General features: G+C 50.9%; 1 protein-coding gene across 1 annotated transcript in view; it reads right to left on the bottom strand.

Annotated features, from left to right (window-relative positions):
* The window catches only part of ESRRB (estrogen related receptor beta), a 166,336-nt gene extending 144,885 nt beyond the window's left edge, over positions 1-21,451 (bottom strand). Inside the window, exon 1 of the mRNA XM_059182739.1 lies at positions 21,275-21,451. Within this exon, the coding sequence (XP_059038722.1) occupies positions 21,275-21,276 (2 nt within the window). The 5' untranslated portion in view covers positions 21,277-21,451. The remainder of the gene's footprint in view (positions 1-21,274) is intronic.
* Positions 21,452-22,875: the final 1,424 nt, after the last annotated feature.

The following is a 22,875-nucleotide window of genomic DNA, read 5'->3' on the forward strand; positions in this document are numbered from 1 at the left end:
TCTTCCAGATCTCAGCCCCTCCCGAGCGTCCACTTCCCAGAACCCAGAGCCCAGAGCCTCCTCCAGAACCCAGGGCTCCTCCCCGCACCACCGAGATTCTGGAAACTCCAGACTCCTTGCCCCCCCCCCCCTCCCCAGCGTGGCTGCTGCAGAGGGCTGGGAAGCCCAGTCACTCACCCGCGGTGGGAAGTGGGGGCAGAGCTAGTCTTGGAGAAGGGGAGCCAATGTGCCTCTTCATTCGCTCCTGTCTCCCACCCCTTTGCCCCAGACCCTCACCCCGCCCCACCCTCAGCCACTCGGCCCCTCCCCCCTCGCCTCCTTCCCTCCCCACCCCCACCTCCCCAAGGACAAGCAAAGTTATTACAATAATGAATTAGCCAGCCCGCTTACTGCCGCCACTGGCGAAGACAATTATCCCCCCGCACATCCCTAGCCGCTGCTGGCTCCCTCATAAAGACAGGCTTTTGGGGCCGCTTTGTGCTTTGATTGGAAATGAAGAGATTGCTAATTAGGGAACACCTGCTGGGACCCGGGCTGGCAGGAACAACGGCAGGACGGACTGAGTGGCCACTGAAGGCGGGGCTGCGCGCGGGAGAGCGCGCCCCGGTCTGCGCGCCCGTCAGGCTGGGGGCCGGCCGGGGGAAGGAAGGAGAGCCAGCGCCGCGCGGGCGCCCCGGTGATTTAATCCGAGGCTCTGTCACCCCCACCTAGCCGCCGTAAACAAAACCCAGACATTTTATGGAGCTTTTCACCTTTTAAAGGATGCTAATTTGTTTATGGGTGGCTATAATTCTGCTTGTGTTTGCATAGGTCAGTGCCTGGCTTGCGGTGAGCCTCAGCGACTGCTGTGCACAGCTGTTTCCAGCTGGGCCAGCCAGTGTTGGGGGGCATGGAGCCTCCAGCTCCCCGCGGAGGCCGGGGATAGGGAGCTGGCCTGCAGAGGTGACCTGCCAGCACCTGGACCAGCTGGCAGCAGTGACAGTCAGGGACGTGAGGTCAACCGGGAATTAAACTGGGGTTGACTTGGTTATGTATTCCTGGGCCAGACACCAGCCCCTTGTCCCCACTCCTTCCTGGGCCCTGGGAAAAGCAGTTTGTGGGTGGCCCCTTTCCCAGAATGAAAATCTAATATTCACACCCAAGTTAGTGGGACGTGGTGGGCCACTATACCCAACCGCTTTCTCCTAAATGCTGTCAAGTCGTGGCTGAGGAGCTCCCCCTCACTCTCCCAGCCCCAGCCCCTGCTACCAGCGCGGCTCTCTCTTGGCAACCAGGCTTTTCAGCCACTGTTCCCTTTTTGAATTGGATTCAAAGTGTATTGAGCAACTGCTGTGTGCACTGAGGATTATGCTCCCCGCCCCCAGCACACACACATGTGTGTGCACACATGTGCACACACGCACACAAGTTCTGTGGGGCATTTTTTGGAATATTTGCAGCACAATTCCTGGCTCAAGAGATCTCAGTCCTGGTAGCAAGACACACACACACACACACACACACACACACACACACACACAGGTGGCTGTAACCTGGGGGCCACTGTGGAAGGGGACTCAGAGTCCACGAGGAGACCAGGGTGGGCGAGATGACTTCTACGAGAGCAGGTACGGTGAAGCGGACAACCTAGCAGAGTCATAAAGGCATCTGTGTGAGCCGGGACACAGGAGTGCCGCTCAGCCTGGCCCTTGTTCAGGAAAATAGTGTGTTTTGGCGTAGCTGGAGCATGGGACACAAGGACAGTGAAGGTCGGGAAAGAGGGGGAGGTGGGCACAGAGGGGAGGATGTGTGCTAAGAGCTGGTGAGAACCTTGGCCGGGGAGGAGCGGTAGTCTTTGACCACATACAGTATTTATTTATTTGGCAGAGAGAGAGGTCACAAGTAGGCAGAGAGGCAGGCAGAGAGAGAGGAGGAAGCAGGCTCCCCGCTGAGCAGAGAGCCTGATGCAGGGCTCGATCCCAGGACCCTGAGACCATGACCTGAGCTGAAGGCACTGAGCCACCCAGGCGCCCCCACACATACATGGATTTTAAGGTGGCCTGCTGCACTTGTGTGTGGACTAGGGGCATCCCCTGGAGTCACCCAGAAGAGGAGGGCCCCGGAGCCTAACTCGAGGAGTTGAAGAGGCCTCCCAACCAGCACATCCTCCTCCTGGGCCATTTCCTGGGCCATTTCTAGTTGCTTCCTCTCTCTCCTCCATCTTCTATACTTTGGGTTTCCAAGACACGTGAGTGCACTTGCCCACAGAACGGAACATTTGCTGTCATACAAGAAAAGTACCCCATGGACCCCTCAGTTCATGGCAGGAGGTGAGGACCCTCACAGTGTCCTGTACTGGTGTGAGCGGTGGACTGAGAGTGCTCTGCCCACTGGCCTCTGTTTTCCCAGCTGCAGAATGGGGAAGCTGCCCCCTTGTTCAATTGGGGTCTCCTGCAGCTTTGAAATTCCATCCTTCTACTGAGGGTTGCACAGTTTTGAGAGGTGGTGTGAGAACTGGTTAAAAGTATAGGTATTACTGGAAATAAACCCTCATGCATATGGTCAAATGATTTGACAAGGGTGTTGAGAACATTCCATGAGGAATGTACATACAGTCTTTTCAACAAATGGTGTTGTGAAAACCGAATATCCCTATGCAGGAAAATGAAGCCGGAGCCTTACCTGGCACCATACAAAAAATTAACTCAAAATGTGTCAAGTCCTAAATGTAAGAGCTAAACCAATCAAACTCTTAGAAGAAAACATAGGGCAAAGCTTCATGACATTGGATTCGGCAGTGACCTCTTTACTCTAACACCAAAGGCACAGACACCAAGAGACAAAGACAGATCCTTTGGATTTCATAAAAACATCTGTGTATCAAAGGACACCATCGACAGAGTGCAAGGCAACCTACAGAATGAAAACTATTTGCAAATCATACCTCTGATAAGAGATTAGTATCTAGAATATAGAGAAAACTCCTAAAACTCAAGAGCTTCAAAAACCAAACAACCTGATTAGAAAGTGGGCAAAGGACTTGAAATGACATTTCCCCAAAGAAGATAAATGAATGGCCACTAAGCCCGTGGGAAGACATACAATCTCACTGATCATCAGGGAAATACGAGTCAGAGCCACGGTGAGACACCGCCTCACACCACTGGGATGGCCACTTTCGAAACCTCAGGAAAAAACAAGTTTTTTTTTTCTTTTTTTAATTAACATATAATGTATTATTAGCTCCAGGGATACAGGTCTGTGAATCACCAGGTTTACACACTTCACAACATTCACCATAGCACATACCCTCCCCAATGTCCATAACCCAGCCACCCTCCACTTACCCCCCTGCCCCCAGCAACCCTCAGTTTGTTTTGTGAGATTAAGAGTCTCTTATGGAGGGGCGCCTGGGTGGCTCGGTGGGTTAAAGCCTCTGCCTTCAGCTCAGGCCATGATCCCAGAGTCCTGGGATCGAGCCCCATATTGGGCTTTCTGCTCAGCAGGGAGCCTGCTTCCTCCTCTCTCTCCGTCTACCTGCTTCTCTGCCTAATTGTGATCTCTGTCAAATAAATGAATAAAATCTTAAAAAAAAAATAGAGTCTCTTATGGTTTGTCTCCCTCCCGATCCCATCTTGTTTCATTTATTCTTTTCCTATCCCCCAAGCCCCCATATTGCCTCTCAACCTCCTCATATCAGGGAGATCATATAATTGTCTTTCTCTGATTGACTTATTTCACTCAGCATAATACCCTCTAGTTCCATCCACATCTTCGCACATGGCAAGATTTCGTTTCTCTTGATGGCTGCATAGTATTCCATTGTGTATCTATACACAATGGAACACTATATATATACCACATCTTCTTTATCCATTCATCTGTTGATGGACACCTAGGTTCTTTCCATAGTTTGGCTATCGTGGAATTGCCACTATAAACATTCAGGGTGCACATGTCCCTTCTGATCACTACAGTTGTCTCTTTAGGGTAAATACCCAGTAGTGCGATTGCTGGGTCATAGGGCGGCTGTATTTTCAACATTTTGAGGAACCTCCATGCTGTTTTCCAGAGTGACTGCACCAGTTTGCATTCCCACCAACAGTGTAGGAGGGTTCCCCTTTCTCCACATCCTTGCCAGCATCTGTTATTTCCTGACTTGTTAATTTTAGCCATTCTGACTGGTGTGAGGTGGTATCTCACTGTGGTTTTGATTTGTATTTCCCTGATACTGAGTGATGTAGAGCACTTAGGAAAAAACAAGTATTGGCGAGGACGTGGAGAAGCCAGACCCTTGCGCATGCCTGGTGGGAATGTCATAAGGGGCAGCCACCATGGAAACCAGTATGGCAGTTCCTAGAAAAACTGGGGAGAGATTTAGCATATAATTCAGCAATTCCACGGCAGGTATGTGTCCCAAAGAATGGAGAGCAGAGTCTCAAAGAGATATTGCTATACCTATGTTCATAGCTGTATTATTTGTAAAGCTTAAATGTCAGAGCAACCCAATCGTTTGTTGGTAGATGAACAGTTAAACAGAATGAGGTATTAGGCTCATAGTGGAATATTATTCAGCCTTAAAAAGGAAGGAAATTCTGACCCCTGCTGCAACATGGGTAAACTGTGAGGACAATACACACAGTGAGATAAGCCAGTTATAAAAGGGCAAACCCGGGGCGCCTGGGTGGCTCAGTGGGTTAAAGCCTCTGCCTTCGGCTCGGGTCATGATCCCAGCGTCCTGGGATCGAGCCCCACATCGGGCTTTCTGCTCAGCAGGGAGCCTGCTTCCTCCTCTCTCTCTGCCTGCCTCTCTGCTTACTTGTGGTCTCTGTCTGTCAAATAAATAAATAAAATCTTTAAAAAAAAAAAAAAAAAAAGGGCAAACCCTGTAGGATCCCATTCATCTGAGGAACTTAGTGCAGTTGCATGCATAGAGGCAGGAAGTCAAAGGTGGTCATCAGAGGCTGGAGGAGGCAGGACTAGTGTTTAACGGGGACAGAGTTTCAGTTTAGTCTCCTTCAGATGAGAAGCATCCTGGCAACGGAGGCTGATGAGACTTGCCCAACAATACAAATGAACTTAGTACTCTTCACTGAGCTGTGCGTGGTTCAGGTGGCAAATTTTGTGTTCTGTGCAGTTTACCACAATAAAAAATACCTGGCAAGCCAAACAAAACAAAAACCCTCAACATAAGCGCTCAACCACTGAATTTCTTTTTTAAGATTCTTTGAGTTTTTGAATATACATTTGTGGTATATAAAAGTATATAAAAGTATGTTAAAAAAAAAAAAAAAAAAAAAAAGGACGTATGTTGGAGAGAGACCAAGTTCAAGTCCCCCGGAGCCACTTCAGGTACCTCTCAGCAGCTAAGGGCAAATCATTTAACTCCCCCGGCCCTCATCTTTCTCATCTGTAAAATGGGGGGAATCAGGACACCTATTTCCTGTGGTTGCTGAGTACGAGAAGGAACCACAGGAGGAGGACAGCAAACATGGCGCCTGCTTCATAGTCCGTGCTCTGTCATGGGGCTGCCTCCTCTTCGCCCTCCTCCTCCGTCTTCTTCTCTTTCTCCCTCCCATCCCTCTCCTCTCCTCCTCCTCCTCCCCCTACCCCCTCCTCCCCCTCCTACTCCTTCCCTGCTCCTTCCCCCTCACCATAAGCCATATACTCTTCCATAGCGTCAGGGTAGAAAACTCAGCTTCTGCTTTGTGTCAATATCTTTTCGCTACAATTTAATAAGCGTCCCTGTTTTCAGAGCCACCTGCATGATTTTCCCCCTTGACTCCTGTGAAACTAGATGTCTTTCAAGGAGTTTCCAGACCTGTCAAAGAGAAATGGAAAAGCTGGCAAAACCCCACCCCCACTTGGGGTCCACGCCTCTGGTGGGACAAGCAGGCGGCCACGGATGCGAGAGACACGGGGCCTCTTGGTTGAAAATTCTCTGCCAACTTGCTGGCACAGGCCAGGCAATGCGGGGCTCTGATACTGAAGGACAGTGGGCCCTCTGCCCGGCAGCCGGGATGGGCCCCTGAGAGAGACAGAGACACAAGCCCCCGAGGGGCTGAAGGCACAGCTGCGAGGTCATCCAGCCCAGGCCTGGGCTCCCCTGGCCCAGGCAGCTGCCAAAAGCTAGCGCTGGGGTCCTCCTGGAGGCTGGGCTGGTGCCGGGCCCAGGCATGGCAGCTCCAGCAGATGGTGGCCCACGCACCCCAGAGCCTTCCTCCACCCAGGGAAGCCAACATGCCAGACACTGGGAAAAGCTGTTGGCAGGAAGGTGCTTTCTTCCCCACTCTGTGCAGGCCACAGCCAAAAAGAAAGCAGCGTGGCTTTTCAAAAGTGTCCTGGGGTCCTGAATGCAGAGGAGGAGTGGGCAATGGTGTGGTCCCGAACGTCTCCCAAAGCGAACCTCGTACTCACCCTCTTCCCACGGCAAATGTCAAATTCTTGAGTCAGCAACGTGTTGAATTAAAGATTATCACCAGCTGAACCCCTCCACCCAGAGTTTGTGTCCCTAAAAACTCCATGGTGCTCCTGGCCCTGAGTTTTAGCCCCCTTTTCACTAGGACAGCCGAGTTCCTAGGCCCAGCCCCCCCGAGCCTGTGCTGCCTCCTGCCCTACTTCACCCTAAGACCCCGGCAGCCCGGATGCGAGCATCCCCTCTGCACACGAGAGCAAACTGAGTGCAAAGCGGCAGATTTCCATCCCGGACCCATAAAGTGGGTCAGATTGGAACCTGAACCCGAACTAGTCCGGAGTCAGAATGTGTGTCGTCCCCACCACTGGGATCAGGCCACAGGGTGTGTGCGTGCCTCTGTTCCTTCAGCACAGGGATAGCAGGGGGCCTTGAAGTCACTTTCCAGTTGGTTTGGGCAGTGCAGAGCCTGGAGCGGGCGTGGAGGACAGCCCTGTAGGTGTGTGAGGAGGTCCCGAGCCGCTGGCCCATTGCGCAACCGGCATATTCCTGTGGGCATGGTGGGGGCGGCGGTGTGCCTCGGGTGTGGCACCTGTGTGAGCCTGCGAGGGGCACAGCACATGCAGGAGGGGGGCACAGTGCTCTCGGGCTGTGTAGCCCGGGGCAGCGTGGGGAGGGGTATGTTACAGTACTGTGGGGAGGACGAGGTTTCCCGCAGGGCCAAGGCAGGGAGCCTGATGGTTGTGTGTTACGGGGGGTGGACATCAGAAGGGCGGGAGCCGCATGTCCTCCTGGACCCGCCCCCAGTGTTCCCAGAATCTAGTGCTCAAGCCCTGGGTTGGCAGTAGGATGACATGGAGCTCTACAAGCAACCAGACCGGAGCTCAGAACTCATCGGTACCACTCTGTCGGCGTGCCGTGCCCCTGGGCGGGCTGACTGGGAGCCTCTGTGCCTTCAGCAATAAATTAGAGACACCAAGTCTCTCAGGTTGGCTGTGGCCCTCTGAGGCCACAATGCAGTCTCCGGGCATTGGTATCTTCAGAGTCCCTGTATTTGTCGCCTGCTGTCTTCCGTGCCCAGGGTCCTGGTGCTGTATGGCTCTCCCTGGGCTCATCCCAGGGAAGAGAGTGATGGGGGCTCGTCATCAAATTCCAGAGCAGCTCACGTGGAGATGGAGAGACAGAAGCCCACACCAGGACCCTGCCTCGGATAATCTCTGTGTCGCAGGTGTCGGTAGTGCTCTGCTAAGACCCCATTGCCACCGGTGTACCCATCCCCAGCTCTGAAGGGCTGCAGCCTTCTCCTGAGAAATTTCCTGGACCAGTGGGAGCCCGTTTGGTCCGGAAGAGCCTGGGAGGTTACTCTCCCCCCTTAGGGCAGTTCACAGCCAATGATTGATTGATATGGGGGTAAAGCTGGCCAGTAGGCTTGTCCCACATCAAGGTGAGACAATTGGTGTGGTGACAATTTAGGCTCCAGAGCCCCCTGGGGGAATCCTTACCCTTCCTTAGCCCCCTCCCCCACCGATCTCTCTTCTCTGGCTCTCTGACTGATTTCTCCAGACAGCATTCCCTCAGTACATCTCTTGCCCAGAACCCCTGCTTCAGGCTCTGCTTCTGGGGACACTGACCATGGCCACTCCCTTCCCCACTTCTCAGAGGTCAGGATTGAACACACAAACAAGAGAAATGCCAAAACCATCTAGCAGAGACACTTGCATGCCCATCAAATGAAAAGGCAAAGATTAAGCAACAGACTCACCCAGTCTGGGGGGTATGTCAGTTTCTGATCTGCAAAGGCCCCAAGAATGGGGGCGGGGGGGCATTGGTTTCCTCTGGGTCACTCCAATCTGGAGAACCAGAGCCTGGGTCAAGGCCATGACTCAGGAAACCAACAGATCCTACAGGTCACCCTAATACCCTCTCCCATGCCGCTGGGGACCCAGTGGCCTCCACTGAGAGCAACCACAGTCACATCAGACAAGCCTCCCCTGCCACTCTGGAGAACTTTCACATCCTCCCCACAAAGAGAGATGGGAGACTAGAGACCCTAAGAACCTCAGACACAGTGGGATACAAAGTCCCCAAGGAATGCGAGTCCTTCAGAGACAGAAAATTTCCCCACTAAACTGTGTAAGGAACTTTAACGACCTGACAGATGTTGTCAATGCCACACCGCAGCCCAGGGACAGGAGGGGAAGACGAGACGTTGGGAATCACACCAGTGACCATCAAACGTCCGTCAGCATTTCATGGCAAAGGCCAGGCCAGTGTTCCCCAGCCACCCCCACCCCCTGCCATCAGGCGGCGGACTGCAGGCTGTGAGGGCCCCTAAAGGGCCAGGGAAGCCAGAGAAAAGGCAGAAACCTGATGAACCTGTACCAAGGGAAGGTCACGGACAGGGAGATGACAAACACTCTGTCCCAAACAGTGAGCGCATGCTGGACTCCATCCAAGGTGGAGAAATATTATAACTGTCCTCAGGGACGTGATTAGCATCCCGAGAGCCCAGCTGGGAAGACTGAGAAGAGTCAAAGGTCACAGGAGATTGGGCAAGGAGTCCGGCTGTCCGTCTGGCCAAGCCTGTGGCCTTGGTGAGAGACCCCCTCCTTCTCTCTTTGCTCCCTCCGTAAGAACACCACACAGTGGTGACAAAATAGGAAACCAAAGGAACGAGAACACTGCTGCGGGCTGACCGAAGGGACGATGGGGCGTCGGAAGAGGGAACAGGAAGGAGTAGCCATCACTAAGCAGAGAAAACAGGGACGTGCTTTCTGAAAGAGGACCCTTTACCCCGGGAGCTCTTAAAGGCTACCCATTTTGGCCACAGATTGGGTCTCCATTTTACGAATAGGGCTGCCAGCTCTTCTGGATAGAATTTTAAACATTTATTTAGGAGGCGTGAGGCCGTTAGCTGCGGCAAAGGAGAGGTAAGAGCTCACTGGATGGAGGTGAGCGTGTGGTGATACTCCCAGGAGGCAGGGACTTGGGGGACAGAAGTGAGGGGTGCAGGAGCTCTCCTACAGTTTGTGGGTTGGGGCGGGGCGGGGGGTGTTGGGGGGAGACGGTGGGCCAAGTTGGATGTTGATGTAAATGCTACCAAAGAGCGCTGGTATGGTTTTCACTGGTTGCCTTCTTGCACTCAGCTCTGTCGTACATTGTGGAAGATGATGTCAGACCATTCTGCCTACCACCTGGGTGACCTTCAGCAAAGTCCCCAACCTCTGTGCCTGGTTCCTTTTCTGTAAAATGGGAATCATAATATAATAATATTTCCGTCTTTTAGTTGTTATGAGGATCAGTGAAAGTAAACTGTGGAAGGCTTCCAGCACATAACACAACCTCAGAACCTGCCTCTTTCCTTTTCCCACACTCAGGAGAGTAGTAGTCGCAGACGTGGGACACGTGAAAACATCCAGAAACTAGGCAAGCACCAAGCAACAACGTGAAACGCCATATATACCGAGTAAAACACAGAGAAAGACAAATACCGCATGAGTTCACTCCCATGTCAATTCTAAAAAACAAAACAAATGAACAGACAATGAACAAAACAGAAGCTGACTCATAAATGCAGAAAGTGGTGGCTGCCCGAGGGGGAGGGGAGTGGGGGAGGGGCGAAATAGGTGAAGGGGATCAAGAGGTACCAACTTCCAGTTGTAAAAATAAATTCGTGACGGAGGTGGAAAGTACAGCACAGGGAGCGCAGTCAGTGACACGGGGATAGGCGGTAGCTACACGTGGTGAGCACTGCGTCATGTAGAACATTCTCGAATCACTTTATCGTGCCTCTGAAATCAACACATCATTGGATGCCATCTATACGTCCAAACTAAAACTTTTTTAAAAATTGCGAGCAAAACAGGTTTTGTATTTATATCATGGAATACTATTTAATAGGAAAAAGGAACGAAGTACTGAGAAACAAAGAAGGCTTGTCTTAAGGAAATGTCACGCTCAGGTATCAGGTAAGGGTACAGTTAATGTGCGTTGACATTATTGTCAGGGGAGAAAAGTGGAATCTTTCACAATAGAGTGCAAAAGAGAGATACTGAAGAATTTTTAAGGCTTTCAATTCCTAATGTGGTTCATGGGCAGTGTGAAAGGTGCTGGTTGAAGGAAATAGGAGGTTTTAGGCAGCAGAGAACAAAGCATGTCCCCAGGCTCAGTATGGAAATGACAGAGACCCAAGACCACCTGGGCTGTGAAAGTCCAATTGTAAGAGCCATTCTTCTGGGAAATTTTGGTGGAGGGCTAGGAAAGTCCTGGGATCAAGGGTCCAACATATAAAGGAATCCCTTTCTGAGTTTATGAAATGGCAAAGACAGAAGTGAGAAGTGGCTCAAGGGATCAATCAAAGTAGAGGTAAGGACTTACGGGAGAATATTCTAGAAGTAAGTTAGATGCAGTAAAAAGAATTGTCACACAGCGATTAATGATAAAAATCAAGGCCATTTAGTTAAAAATGAGGAAAAGAAATCTTTACAGGGAAGCACATAGGGACCCAGAAAACAGATAAGGACACTTCGTGCTCTGAGGTCTCTTTATTTAGCAAGCCTCCAAATGTAGTATTTTTAAATTAATAGAATATGATTGAGAGAGGGGGGAAAAGAACAGAAACAGACAGTGGAATGGTCAAATAGAGAAGTAGATGTGACTATCCTTCCTAAAAGATGTATCCTTCCTAAAAAGGTTGGTTGTAGGCAGTTCTATCTACATATTGCAAAAAGATTCACACCAGTGAATGAACCACCAGTGAGGGGGACACAGAGGGGAGACACTGGAGTCATTCAGGATAACTGGCCAGGCCAGAAGCATTTCTGAAACAGCCAAATTGATACTGGGTTGGGGGGGGGGGTGGAGGCTGGCATTTACTCATGTCCTTTATTTCATTAGAAAATTCAGAGGCATGCTGAGGACCGCACTGTCCCCCCACTCCCTGCCCAGAAAGCCTTAATTCTGGAGGGGGAACTGCCATGCAAACAGTTGTGATACACGATGGTCACTTCCTGGTGGGGGACCCAGGAGACGTTCAGCACCCGGAAGAGGTCAGCTAGCCTACCCATGCCTTTTATAGGCAGAGAAACAGAGGCAGAGAGAGATCAAGTAACTGTACAAAGTTATTAGGCAGTGTGAGAGCTGGGACTTGAACGGGGGCCTTCTGGGAGTTCGTCTAAAGGCTTGCTCAACATGCTGCCATAAAAATCAGTTGTGTTTCCATAAACAGTTCGGTAGCCTCCACAACCGTGTCCAACCACATCAGTACAGTGTCACATTTCAAGGTAATACTTCCGATATTTTTAGCAAATAGATTCCACAGGTTTCATTATAGTGCATCTACTTGCCTTCCCTCTGTCCCCATTCCCCACCTTGATTAGGCAAATTCAGCCCCAAAAATAAAAGGGGAAAGAAGGCAAGAGACGAGCCTAAGTAGAAGCCAGAGCATGCACACGCACTTGGCCAATGGGTCTAGAGAGTACACTCTGACAGGCACGTAGCCCTCCTCTCCTGGAGCAGGTGTTTCTCATTGTCATGCACGGCTATGTCTGACCCCTAGGCAATGCAGAACACCTCTGCATGTTTGAAAACTTTATATAGACACTACAGTCCTGCCTCTAGACTCTTACTGAATGCCCCTCCCTTATCAACGCTGCCGACTGTCCAAATCCAGCAAGACTTCTTATTACACTAACCGTTCTTTCTGCTTCGAAGCCTCTATCACTAAGTGCAGAAATCTGGATGAACGTTCTGCATGGGAAAGATGCTACCACCATATTTCTGTTGCCCAAGACTACAGCCTGAACTTAGAGGGACTAAATCCATCTTGGGATCTTCTCCCCTGGGCTAAAAAGTGGTGCTCAGTTCCCACTGGCTTCCAAAGGAGCAAGAGCAGATGGGGCATCTGAAGGCAGAATTAACTCAAGAGTCATTACATGAGGGTGTTCTCAGTTGAGTGCCCTAGAGTAAATAGTAATTACAGGTTCCTTCAAGATTACTCTCAGCCCGAGAAGGAGAAAGAAGAGAGTCATGGATGGCTGACCACAATACCCTTAATGTGTACACGTGCGCACAAAAACACAAGCGGCTCACAAGTCTGGATTCAGAAATTTCCCCTAAGAGTGAGATGTCATATCTACAAGTCCCTTGAAATATGCAAATCAGACCGCCTTGGAGCCACCAGAAGTTGCCCTCACCTACTCGCCGCCTTCTTTCCTCGACGAGTATCCCCTAAAGATGCACCATCAAGTGTATGGAAAACAAGCCATCCTTGCTTAGTCACACTGTATGAGGAGGAGGAATTCGCCCCGTGCAGACACTACACTCCAGTGATTCCACAACACTTGCAGACACACATGACCATCTAAATCCTTTCCAGCTTTCACGCCTGGACGATGCGAGGCTATGGGGAACAGATCTCCACGAGGGCTGAGAGGCTTGGCCAGACCTCCCCAGTCCCAGGCTGGCACTGGGAGGGTGTGCACTTGGTTCCGGGACATGGAAGTGTGGGGAATTATGGAGGACAGGGGTGGGGGGTCTGGGGTATGTCTGCAAACCACCTCTAGGGGAGCACTTCCTGTTGTGCCTGTAAGCCGTCTGGGGGGAGGAATGTAGGGACTTTGAAACTTCCTTCCTCTTGGCGGCCCTAGAAAATGATAACCGTGGCCAAGTGCCATCACCATCATCAACAATGGCTCTGAGAGCTTATCAGCTGGAGCCACAGCTCTGAGGGCCTCTGTGTGCGTCTTCTTTAATCTTCACAATGACTTCACAGGGAGGGAGCTCTCAGCGTGCCCATTATACAGATGAGGAGGTTGGGTGCAGAGTGGAGAGGCCGGGGAGCTTGCTCAAGGTCCCAGCCCATATGGGGTGGACTTGAGTTCACATGACTCTAAAGCCTATGTAGTCACCCCCAAAGCACTTCAGGGAGATCACCTGAGGGGAAGCTGAGACTGGTACTTCCCATTTCAAAGGAATGTTTGTGCTCTGATTCTTATTCTGGCTTCACAGTGATCTCCTGAGGCACTCCCAGCAGGTTTCTGATCCCCTTTACTGTGGGCAAAGAGGTGAGGGCAGGAAGGGGTTTGGTACTTGCTGGGGTTGCCCTGACTGGGAACCTTCTTCCAAATCCCAAGTGTGCTTCTCTCATCTGAGGCTGCCCGAGGACTCGAAGCCAACCGAAGCCAACCCCGAGGGGCCGGAACCCTGGTGCTGGGGCTTCTCCCCAACGTGTGAAAACCTAGATGCGACTTCTAGGGCAGAGGATCGTGGGAGCAGAATGTTAGGGCCACAGAGGCGTGAAACAGGAGTGTCTACAAATTAAAAACAAACTGAAAAACGCCAAGTGGACAGAGTGTTGTGGAGCAAGAGGGCTTGACCCGTTTTCCACTCACCGCCCAAATGTACTTACAGACGGAGGGAGTTGAGGAGAAAGAACAAATTGAGGGAAATGATAGAGAATAGGAACGGCGGAAGACAGTCAAGGCACGAAGCCAGAGGAGAGCCATGGGCCCAGGGCCTGGCAGTAAAGGGACACAAGCTGGCGACCTGTGCTTATTGGTTTGGTCTGGAGTACAACGTGTCGGCTCCGTCATGAACAACAGTTTTAAATGTCAACTTTTAGAATGGGAAGGCCTAAGACACTGCCTCCAAGCCACCATATTAAGATCAGGGAACCCAGGCCCTGAGAGCCTGCTTGCCTTCGGTATCACCGGCCTGAGCCGGGGACTGGGCTGGGCCCACCTGGTCTCTGTCCCCGTCCACGGCACCGGTCTGCCGCCCTGCCCGCAGAAGCTACAGCCCTCAACATTCAAACTCCCTCCAACTGACTTTGTTTTTTAACTTTTTATTTCAATGTAATTCTAGCTTCACAAGGAGTTGCCCCTCCCCAGCTGACTTGCACACACCAAGTCTTAATAGAATTGCAGACGTACATGGGGTGACGGGTCAGTTCTGGGCTGACTTAGGAACAATCTATGACGTCTCTTTCTCAGATCTTATCCTTCCCCATCCCTGCCATGAACCCTAACACACACACACACACTCACACACACACACACACTCACACATGGCCTAATCAGCAATAATTTCACTCCTGAATATTGCTGGAAAGATCACTAAGCCAACCTCATCAATTGTCTGAGCCAGCCCCCAGGCCCCAGGAGATGCCCAGATGGTCATTGCTATCATTTAACCCTTTGCAGCCTGAGTTTTCATCCGCTACCTTCCAAAAGAGAGCGGAAACAGTCTTCTGGGAAGAATCTGCTACCTAAGCTGATGTTCCTCTCTTGCCACCTTTCAAAAGCCTTGTCTGCGCTAATGGAAGCAGACACTCTGGAACACTTCAGAAGGCAGGTCTCCCTCTTATGTGGACCACGCGGGACCAGTGTGGTTACAGCGGGAAGGGAACGAGGCCCCACAGAGTGTGAGCAGCCCGAGAGGCAGGTAAGCACAGCCCAGGAAGGGCAGAGGACAGGGCACGACACACGAGGGAAACAGTCACTGGAGAGATGCCAACTCAGCTGGTATCTGACATCGGCTTAGACAAAGCTTCTTTACAGACTAGAATAAAATTCCCAGGAAGGGTTGTGCACATCTTAATAAAAGACACACCTTTTTCTTTTCTTTTTCTTTCTTACTTCCTTACTTTCTTTCTTTTTTGTTAAAGCCAGAGGAACATGAATGCAGGAGGGACAGAGGGGAGAGGGGTTGGGGCAAGGACCACGATCCACGGGTCACAGGAGAAGGTCGTCTCTGGATGCTCACAACTTCCCATCACTCCTCCCACAATGAAGGCATCAGAGGTGTCCCCTCGAGAGAAGTACCATGCAACTCACATTGCTTGTGTTGATGGGACAGAGACCATGCGCCGGGCACTGTTCTAGGTGCTGGGGAATTTCCGAGATGTGTAGTGAGTAGGGCAAGGGGTCACAGTGACGATTCCAGGATTTAGTAGTGGTACCCCCACATCTAGGATGGAGAGGAGAGAAGGGGGGCGGGGAGAACCACATGGCCACTCTGTCCATTTGGGTGGCCCCGGGATTCACATCCTGAATCCCGGCTTCAATCGGGAACTGTGTGGCTTCTCAGTGGGGAAAGAAAAGGAGCAGGGCTCTTTGCCTTGCAGCATAGGAAGTCCCAACACAGAGACACGGAGGAGTGTTGAGGACACTGGGACCCCTATTCAGGAGCGGACATGGGGGAGGGGACCACTTGGCTCTGGGATTCACTGGTGGAGTGACTGAGTTAAGAGAGTGCGGTGGGGGGGTGCAGAGAAGGCACCTGCACCCCGAGAGCACAGGCCTGCTGCCTTCATAGGCTGGACTGGCCTGGCCTACTCTGTGGGTAGAGCCCACGCTGCCCTCTGCAGACGCAGGGTGGAGAGGGGTGCAGGGGTGACCCGGGCACCTAAACACAAAACTGCCTGTCGGAAGGTGAGCCAGGGCTAAGGGAGCCGAGCAAACTCTGTTTCCCCTCACTTAGGACTGCTGTTCGGAGCCTGGTTCCCAACAGCCGCTCACCCACAGTGGTCTAAAAGCCCTATGTTCTTTTCAGAGGGGGATGGGGAGGGCCGGGAGTCCCGATAGGCCTTGATCTCTGGTTTCCTAAGGGGATAGCTCATTGGCAGATGAGCTGGAAGTCTTGCTGACCCAGGATTCTGGTGGCCAATATTCAGGAAAATAGCTCGTTACAAACTGAGTATTTGTATTCCCTCAAAATTCTTTTGTCGCAGCTCTGATGTCCCATAGGATGGTATTAGGAAGTGGGGCATCTGGGAGGTAATTAGGTTTAGAAGAGGTCATGGCGGGGGGCATGATGGGATTCAGGTCCTTCTAAGAAGAAGAGACCAGCATTCTTGCTCTCTCCTGCATGTGAAGAGGAATGAGAAATGCAGCCTCTGGAACATAAATAGGGTTCTCTCTGGACCTGAGCGTGCCAGCACCTGATCTTGAACTTCTAGGCTCCAGAACTGTGAGAAATAGATTTCTGGTGTTTAGCCCCCTGACTGTGGTACTTGGTCATAGCGGCCCAAGCTGATGAAGACAAAGACTGTCTTTAGGGGTGTGACAACCCTGTCAGGTAAGCTCTAGAATGATGCCCAGTTAGCAGATGGGAAAACTAAGGCCCAAAGGGATTAATTAGCTCAAGTCTTGGAGCTTAGAAGAGATGGTGCCAGGGTTCAAAGCTGGGCCGTCTGCTCAGTGTGTGTGTTCTTGACCATCCATGAGAGGCACGTGATAGGGAAGGGGCAGGAACCATCAACAAGGAGCTGCACATACAAGAGGGAATGCAACAGGGAGACCCAGAAACAATCGTGCCCTAGGGACGAATGCAATACTGGAGGGAGATCTGTCGGGGGCTCCAAGAGGAAGGAGATGCCAACCACATAAGGCAGGCTTCACGGCAAAGCTGTTGTAGATTTGCTTTAAAGGCCATCATTTATTTTTGAAAGATTTTCTTTATTTATTCGACAGAGAGAGAGAGAGCACAAGCAGGAGGAGTGGCAGGCAGAGGGGGAGGGAGAAGCAGACTTCCTATCAAGTGGGGACCCCGACATGGGGCTCGATCCCAGGACCCTGGGATCATGACCTGAGCTGAAGGCAGACGTTGAACTGACTGAGCCACCCAGGAGCCCCTCTAAACGCCATCTTGACAGGAGGACGGGCAAGTGCAAGGGGAATCACAGGCCACCGAGCATGAAGCACGAAGAGAAAGAACACTGCCCTGGGAAAAGGGGAAAACAAAAAGCCAGCCGTCTCTCATGGTAGAAAGTCAGCTGTCTGGAGCCTCTGCTGATCTCACGAAGCAGGAAAATGGGCCCAAGTGAAAAGACTAGAAACTGCTCCCTTGCTCGGTGGCAGAAAAGAAAGGCAAGTGTCCACAGAGCATTCGGAATCTTCCTGTATGAGGGATTCCTGCCTTTGCTTCTCAAGCAGGAGACCACACTCCAGGAGAGCCAGTCTGGGCAGCCATCTGGCTTTGACTTTCTCCTCTCCTGCACTGTACCCCCAGAGAACCAGGGGAGAGAGCGGCCAGAATGTGTGTAGAGCACTTAGACTCCTGACCTCAGCTTTGCCTTGATATTGCTTGACCTTGGCCAGGTTGTTCCTTGCCTCCTTTGGCCACAGATCAGGGAGATCTTGACTTGCTTTCTCCTGGGCACAGCGAACCAGATGGGCATGGAGGTCCTCGGGTACAGAAAGCAGGGCCGGGGGACCAGGGTCTTAGACGCAATGATAGAGCAGAGGGGAAAAGAGGGGCCTGGTGGAGATGTGAATTTGCTCCAGGACGGGAGTCAGCCCACAGCATTTCAGCCGCAGGATGGAAGTCGGGGAGAATGCTTTCCTCCTGCTCTACCAGGCAGCCGGGAACTCTCCAGTTGCTGGAAAATTGAGCCATACTCCTGTCTGTGTTCTCACCTCTGGACTGGAGGTGGAGAATTGATTTGGGGAGTTGGAGGCACACATCCCCTCCAGACCCTTGCGAACGCTGAGCTGCTGGGGACTTTTTTTTTTTTTTCCTGAACACATCAGCTGACTCTGGCTTCAGAGCTCCTGCCACAGCTCCCATTCTCGCTTTGTGGCCCGATTCCCCCCTCTCAACCCATCTTCCACTTTGCTGAAGTTGTACAGCAGCCTGAAAATGCTGATGGCTTAACTGGTTTAATTTTTTTTTTTTTTTTTTCCCCAGCAGCCCTGAGGGGTTTTAACTCTTTCCTCCTGCAGAAACCCTGCTTTTGGAGTTGAATGTTTAAACTCTCACTGGGAGACTCATAAATATTCGGAGTCACTCTCTCCCTCTCTGTTTGATTAGGAAATGAGCCTTTAACTCAATGTAATCCCCAAGCCATTAACAAAAAAGCCCTCAACAGCTCCACTATTAGAATTTCACTCTTAACCCGCTGAGGATTGAATTAGATTAACATAACTACCCACAATCTGAGTTTATTTTCTGTGCCAGATAGAAATGTGTTTTGCAGGGAAGGCGAGAAGGAGGAGGGAAGGGAGGAGGGAGAGAGAGCAGGAGGGTAATGAAATGTAAAAATAGAGATAAGAAAAAGATGGACAGATACACTGTAGAAATGAAGGGACGGGGAGAAAGAGCAGTGCGTGGTCTTTGGTTTAAAAATCCTGCCAGCTGCCATCTTTTATTTACAGGGTACTTGGAGAGGCCTCAGCCATGTGAAATTGTTTGAATTAGGGGAGCACTTTCCGGGTATTTGCAATTCCTTCTTCCTGGAGATTGATGGTCCTGCACCTGAGCCTGCTGTATTCCAAAGCACCTGCTCAGTGGCCCCACTGTCCCCAATTTGGGAGAGGAGGTCGGGCTGGGTTTCCATGTGCTCAAGCGGGGGGGGGGGGGGGGGTGCGGACACATAAAACAGCGCGTGCACACAGGCGACTGCGCGTTTACATCCAGAGAAATAAAACAACGACAAAGATGGAATGGGTTAGATTTTGCAGACATGAAGTCACTGACAGCCCCGTGACCAATTGCATTTAAGAAATCAGTGTGGAAAAAAAAAATGAGTTTGACGGGAGCTCGGTCCACATAAAATTAATCGTCACTGAAGCAGAAACTAAGTAATCAGAGGCTGCCTTAGGCAAATGCATTGAAGTTTGCCCCCAACTGCATCTCCAGAAAGAAGCCCAAAGGGAAAAACCATAGCTTGAACTTAGGGTGAAATCTAGGACGGCCATCACACTGCCAGACAAAGCCTCTATCTCCCCTAAAAGCATCCACAAGTAGCCAAAGCAAGGACTGGTTCTTGCCTAAACGCTCAATAAACATTCTTGCTCACTGGCTCCTGCTAATGAGAACAGAGCACTGGTTCAGAAATGCGGGACTCTCTCCTACTTCATGCAATCCTGGGCCAGGGGGCTGCAGTGTGCACGTTGAGGAGGGAGGGAATAGTTTGCATTAAAAGATTAAAAAATGTCACACTTTCTCTAAAAAGCCTTTGAGATCTGAGAGTCCTCGGCTAGAAGTTCAGCTGCGCAAACAGCTGACTGATGTGATTTCAGAATGCAACGTCTCAATTGCTTGATTTGCTTGAGCCTTAATTAACAACAACCCACCAAGCCTCACTTCGACATTATTGTGGGGAACCTTAGGAGGATATGTTTATCAAAATGGAGGCCTTGGAATAGAGAAAAGTGATCATGCTATCCATAGGATTACGTTCAACTCCTGTTTATTTTTTTCTTGATTCCTGGGCTTTACTGTCCACACTAGGTTTTAAATAGTGACAAGCCCTCCCCCAACCCCCACCTTACAGCAAACTCCTTATTCTGAATTTTCCCACCAATACAAGTGGTCTTAACTCCCTGAGCACGTGAAGTTGTCCTTATGAATATCTTATTCCTTCCCTGTCCTCATTTCCCCCTCCACAATAATGCATGAATGGATGACAGACAGGAATAACCCCAAATAAAATACAGTGGAGGGTAAAGAACCAAAAGAAGAAGTTTCAGAAAGGCCCGAAGTAAAACGAGATCAAATCGTCTCTCTAAACATATGTTTGTCCATATTATTAAACTTTCACCGAGTTACATTTGTTGTTAAAACTATTTTGCTTTTAATCAAAAATAATCCAGAGCCATCTGGTTTTTTTTTTTTTAATGTTTTTAAATGATCGGAAAGGTTATGTTTTCTTGTTGGAATATTGTTCTCCCAAACAAATCAAGAAATAGTCCTTAGCAATAAGGTATATGATAACCACTGTATTAATAAGTAGAAACCCAGGCACTATTAGACCACTCATTTTAAAAGTTGTACATAATATACATTAGACATCACATCCCCCCCCCCCCAATTTAGGGCTACTACTCCTTTATAAACAATATATGGCAAACCGCCCCTGCAGGATTTTTAGTTAATACTCGGCATTATCCAAAAACTGAAGTCCCAAACCTTGCACAGGAGGCTGGTGGCAGGTGGGTCCTGTGGACACCTGACAGCATCTGGGGACTGTCACCTCTAGAAGCCATGGATAGGCTCACAGAGAGTGCAGCCCCACTGTCTGAAACAAGCAGCGCTTTGACAAGAATGGTGATACTAAGTTTCTCCCTTTCAGGGAAGGACCTGGAGCACAGGGCCCACCAGCAGGGCACACCTCCTCCTCCCCACCCCCTCCAAGTGCCCCTTTCAGGATGAAGAAAATACACCCAGTGTGGGAGCCAACAAAAGCCCTGTAAAGCAAGACAGATCATGACTTGCCTCTGGACTCCTCCAAGCAAGCAAACTCACTCTGGGGAGAAGAGAAAAAAGAAAGAAAGAAAGAAAGAGGGAACGAACAAATTTTCGCTGGAGGTGCTCTAGCAAAGCTGGCGGGGACTGCTCTGAGTTCCCCTGAACCTGCCAGGAAGCCTCCATCATCACCTGTCCTGGGTGAACTGGGTCTTCCCTCTGTAACCTTCTCAGCTCCCCCAACGCGCGGAGCCGCCAGCAAATAAAAGTTTTCACGCTGGGAGACATAACCAACCCCGCCGAGCCGCATGTAAACTTTCCCTTGCCCTTTTGATTTACTTACTTTTCCTTGGCAAAAACAAATAAAAATAAAAGGGAACCTATGGATTCGGAGTGAGTTTGGGTAACAGTCCCACCCAGCCTTTCCGGGTCCCTCCAGGTCCCCTGACCTTCCCGTGACAGTCTGCGAAAGGCAACACTCCCCACCCCCCACCCCCACCCCCGACCTCCGGCCTCGCAGAGATGCTTTCCAGCTCCGAAAACCAGAATGAAAGAGCAGGCACGGGGAGATATTTTTATCCATAAAAAGAGAGAGAGAGGGAGAGGGAGAAGGAGCAAGGGAAGGGGGGTGTGTAGGGAAAGGACAGGACGGGGCGGGCGGCGCTGGGGCAGAGAGAAGGGAGAAGTTGTACTTACATGCTTGGGGCCGGGTTGAGGACAGGGGCTGGCGGGGGACAGGCTACCCCTCAGGTGTTTCCACTTGCTGATGACTCGGTGCTCAGCTCCTCCAGCACCAGCTGACAGTCCCCTGTCTGTGTCTCTTTGTGACTAAGGACACAGTACTCCCAACCTATAAATAGATCCCGACTCCGTGATTGATATAACAGGCAGCTGACAAAAAAAAAAAAAAAAAAAAAAAAAAAATCCCACAACCATAACCAGGTCTTAAACAAAACAGCCAAAAGCTCTGGGCGTTCAGCTCCGCCGAGCCCCATGCAGGCTCCGCAGCCACTGATGGGCACTGGAAAGTGGGGAAGGAAAATATACAGTAAAGGGAGGCGGACATGGGGGAGGACACAGAAAGGGGGAAAGTGTGAAAGTTACTTCTCTAGGGGTGGAGGACTCCCTTGGGGTCACGGGGGGGGGGGGGAGCTGAGGAATGACGGTCAGGCAGGGAGAGCAAGGGGAGGAGCCCAGCGGCGGGTCCTGACCCTGGGGAAGGAGAGACCCCATCCTGAACCCCGGGCCCTAACAGGGCCCGAGTCAAAATCCTGACTTGGGAGCTTTCGTCAGTGCAAGTGCTTTCCACGAAAGTTTCCGTTCCTGCTGCCAAATCAGGAGGGAGACAGGGAACAGATAGGGAGTTTTCCTAGCTCAGGGGCCAGACTGGCTTCTTGGGGGACCTGCAGGAGATCCCCCCGAGGGTGAGGGACGATGTGCTGGTGAGGGTTGGGACAGAGTCAGGAGTCACCTGTGTCTGATGGGCAGGACCCAGCGGGCCAAGTTGCAGCACATAATGGGTTTTTAAAAGGCCAGCTAACAACATTCCTGATAGAAGAATTGGCCAAGGTTGAAAGGCCTTGGGGGGGCGTTGGTGTCTGTTTTTTCCAGAAAGATTTCCTAGGAGAAGACATTGAAAAAAGTTTCTCCTTGGGAAAATGAACCCCACTCTTTGAGATCCAGAAGGGTCTCTTTAAGAAACAAAGTTCTGCCAGAGTCCTGCCAAGGTGGGGTGGTCTTTCTGGGGCAGGCCAGCCCAACTCTGGGAGCAGGGCCACGGGGCAAGATTTCCAGAAGATGGGGGAGTCATGGTGACAGAAGTGTGGGCTGTCTGACAATGAACCAGGTGTATTCCTGGTCACCGGAAAGACTTCCATCCTGCCACAGGCCGACTCACTCGCTTTGGTCACATGAGGGTCATCTGCCTTGGTGATCTGCTTACTTGGGCACACTGATGTAGGTGAAATTTCAGTCAGGCTCCCCCTTCTAGAGGGGTCATGGGACAAGCCCTTTGCTGAATGGTAAGGAAGACATACTTCCTGATCCCCATTTTTTGGAAAACGAAGTTGAATTTCCTCTTCACATCAGATCTGATCCCTTATCCTCTCCAAGTTAACAGAAACAGGATGGACGGTATCCAAGCTGTTGAAGTCAAAGCCTATTGAATATGTAGAACCTCAAACATGCCCACCAGGAGCCTGCCATTGGAAGATAAGCTCCGAGAGGGGAAGGACTATGTGTTTGTCTAATTTGCCATTATTCCTCAAGTGCTGCCATGGGGCCAGACACAAAGTAAG

Source organism: Mustela lutreola, chromosome 7, assembly GCF_030435805.1.
Source record: "Mustela lutreola isolate mMusLut2 chromosome 7, mMusLut2.pri, whole genome shotgun sequence".
Taxonomy (NCBI): domain Eukaryota; kingdom Metazoa; phylum Chordata; class Mammalia; order Carnivora; family Mustelidae; genus Mustela; species Mustela lutreola.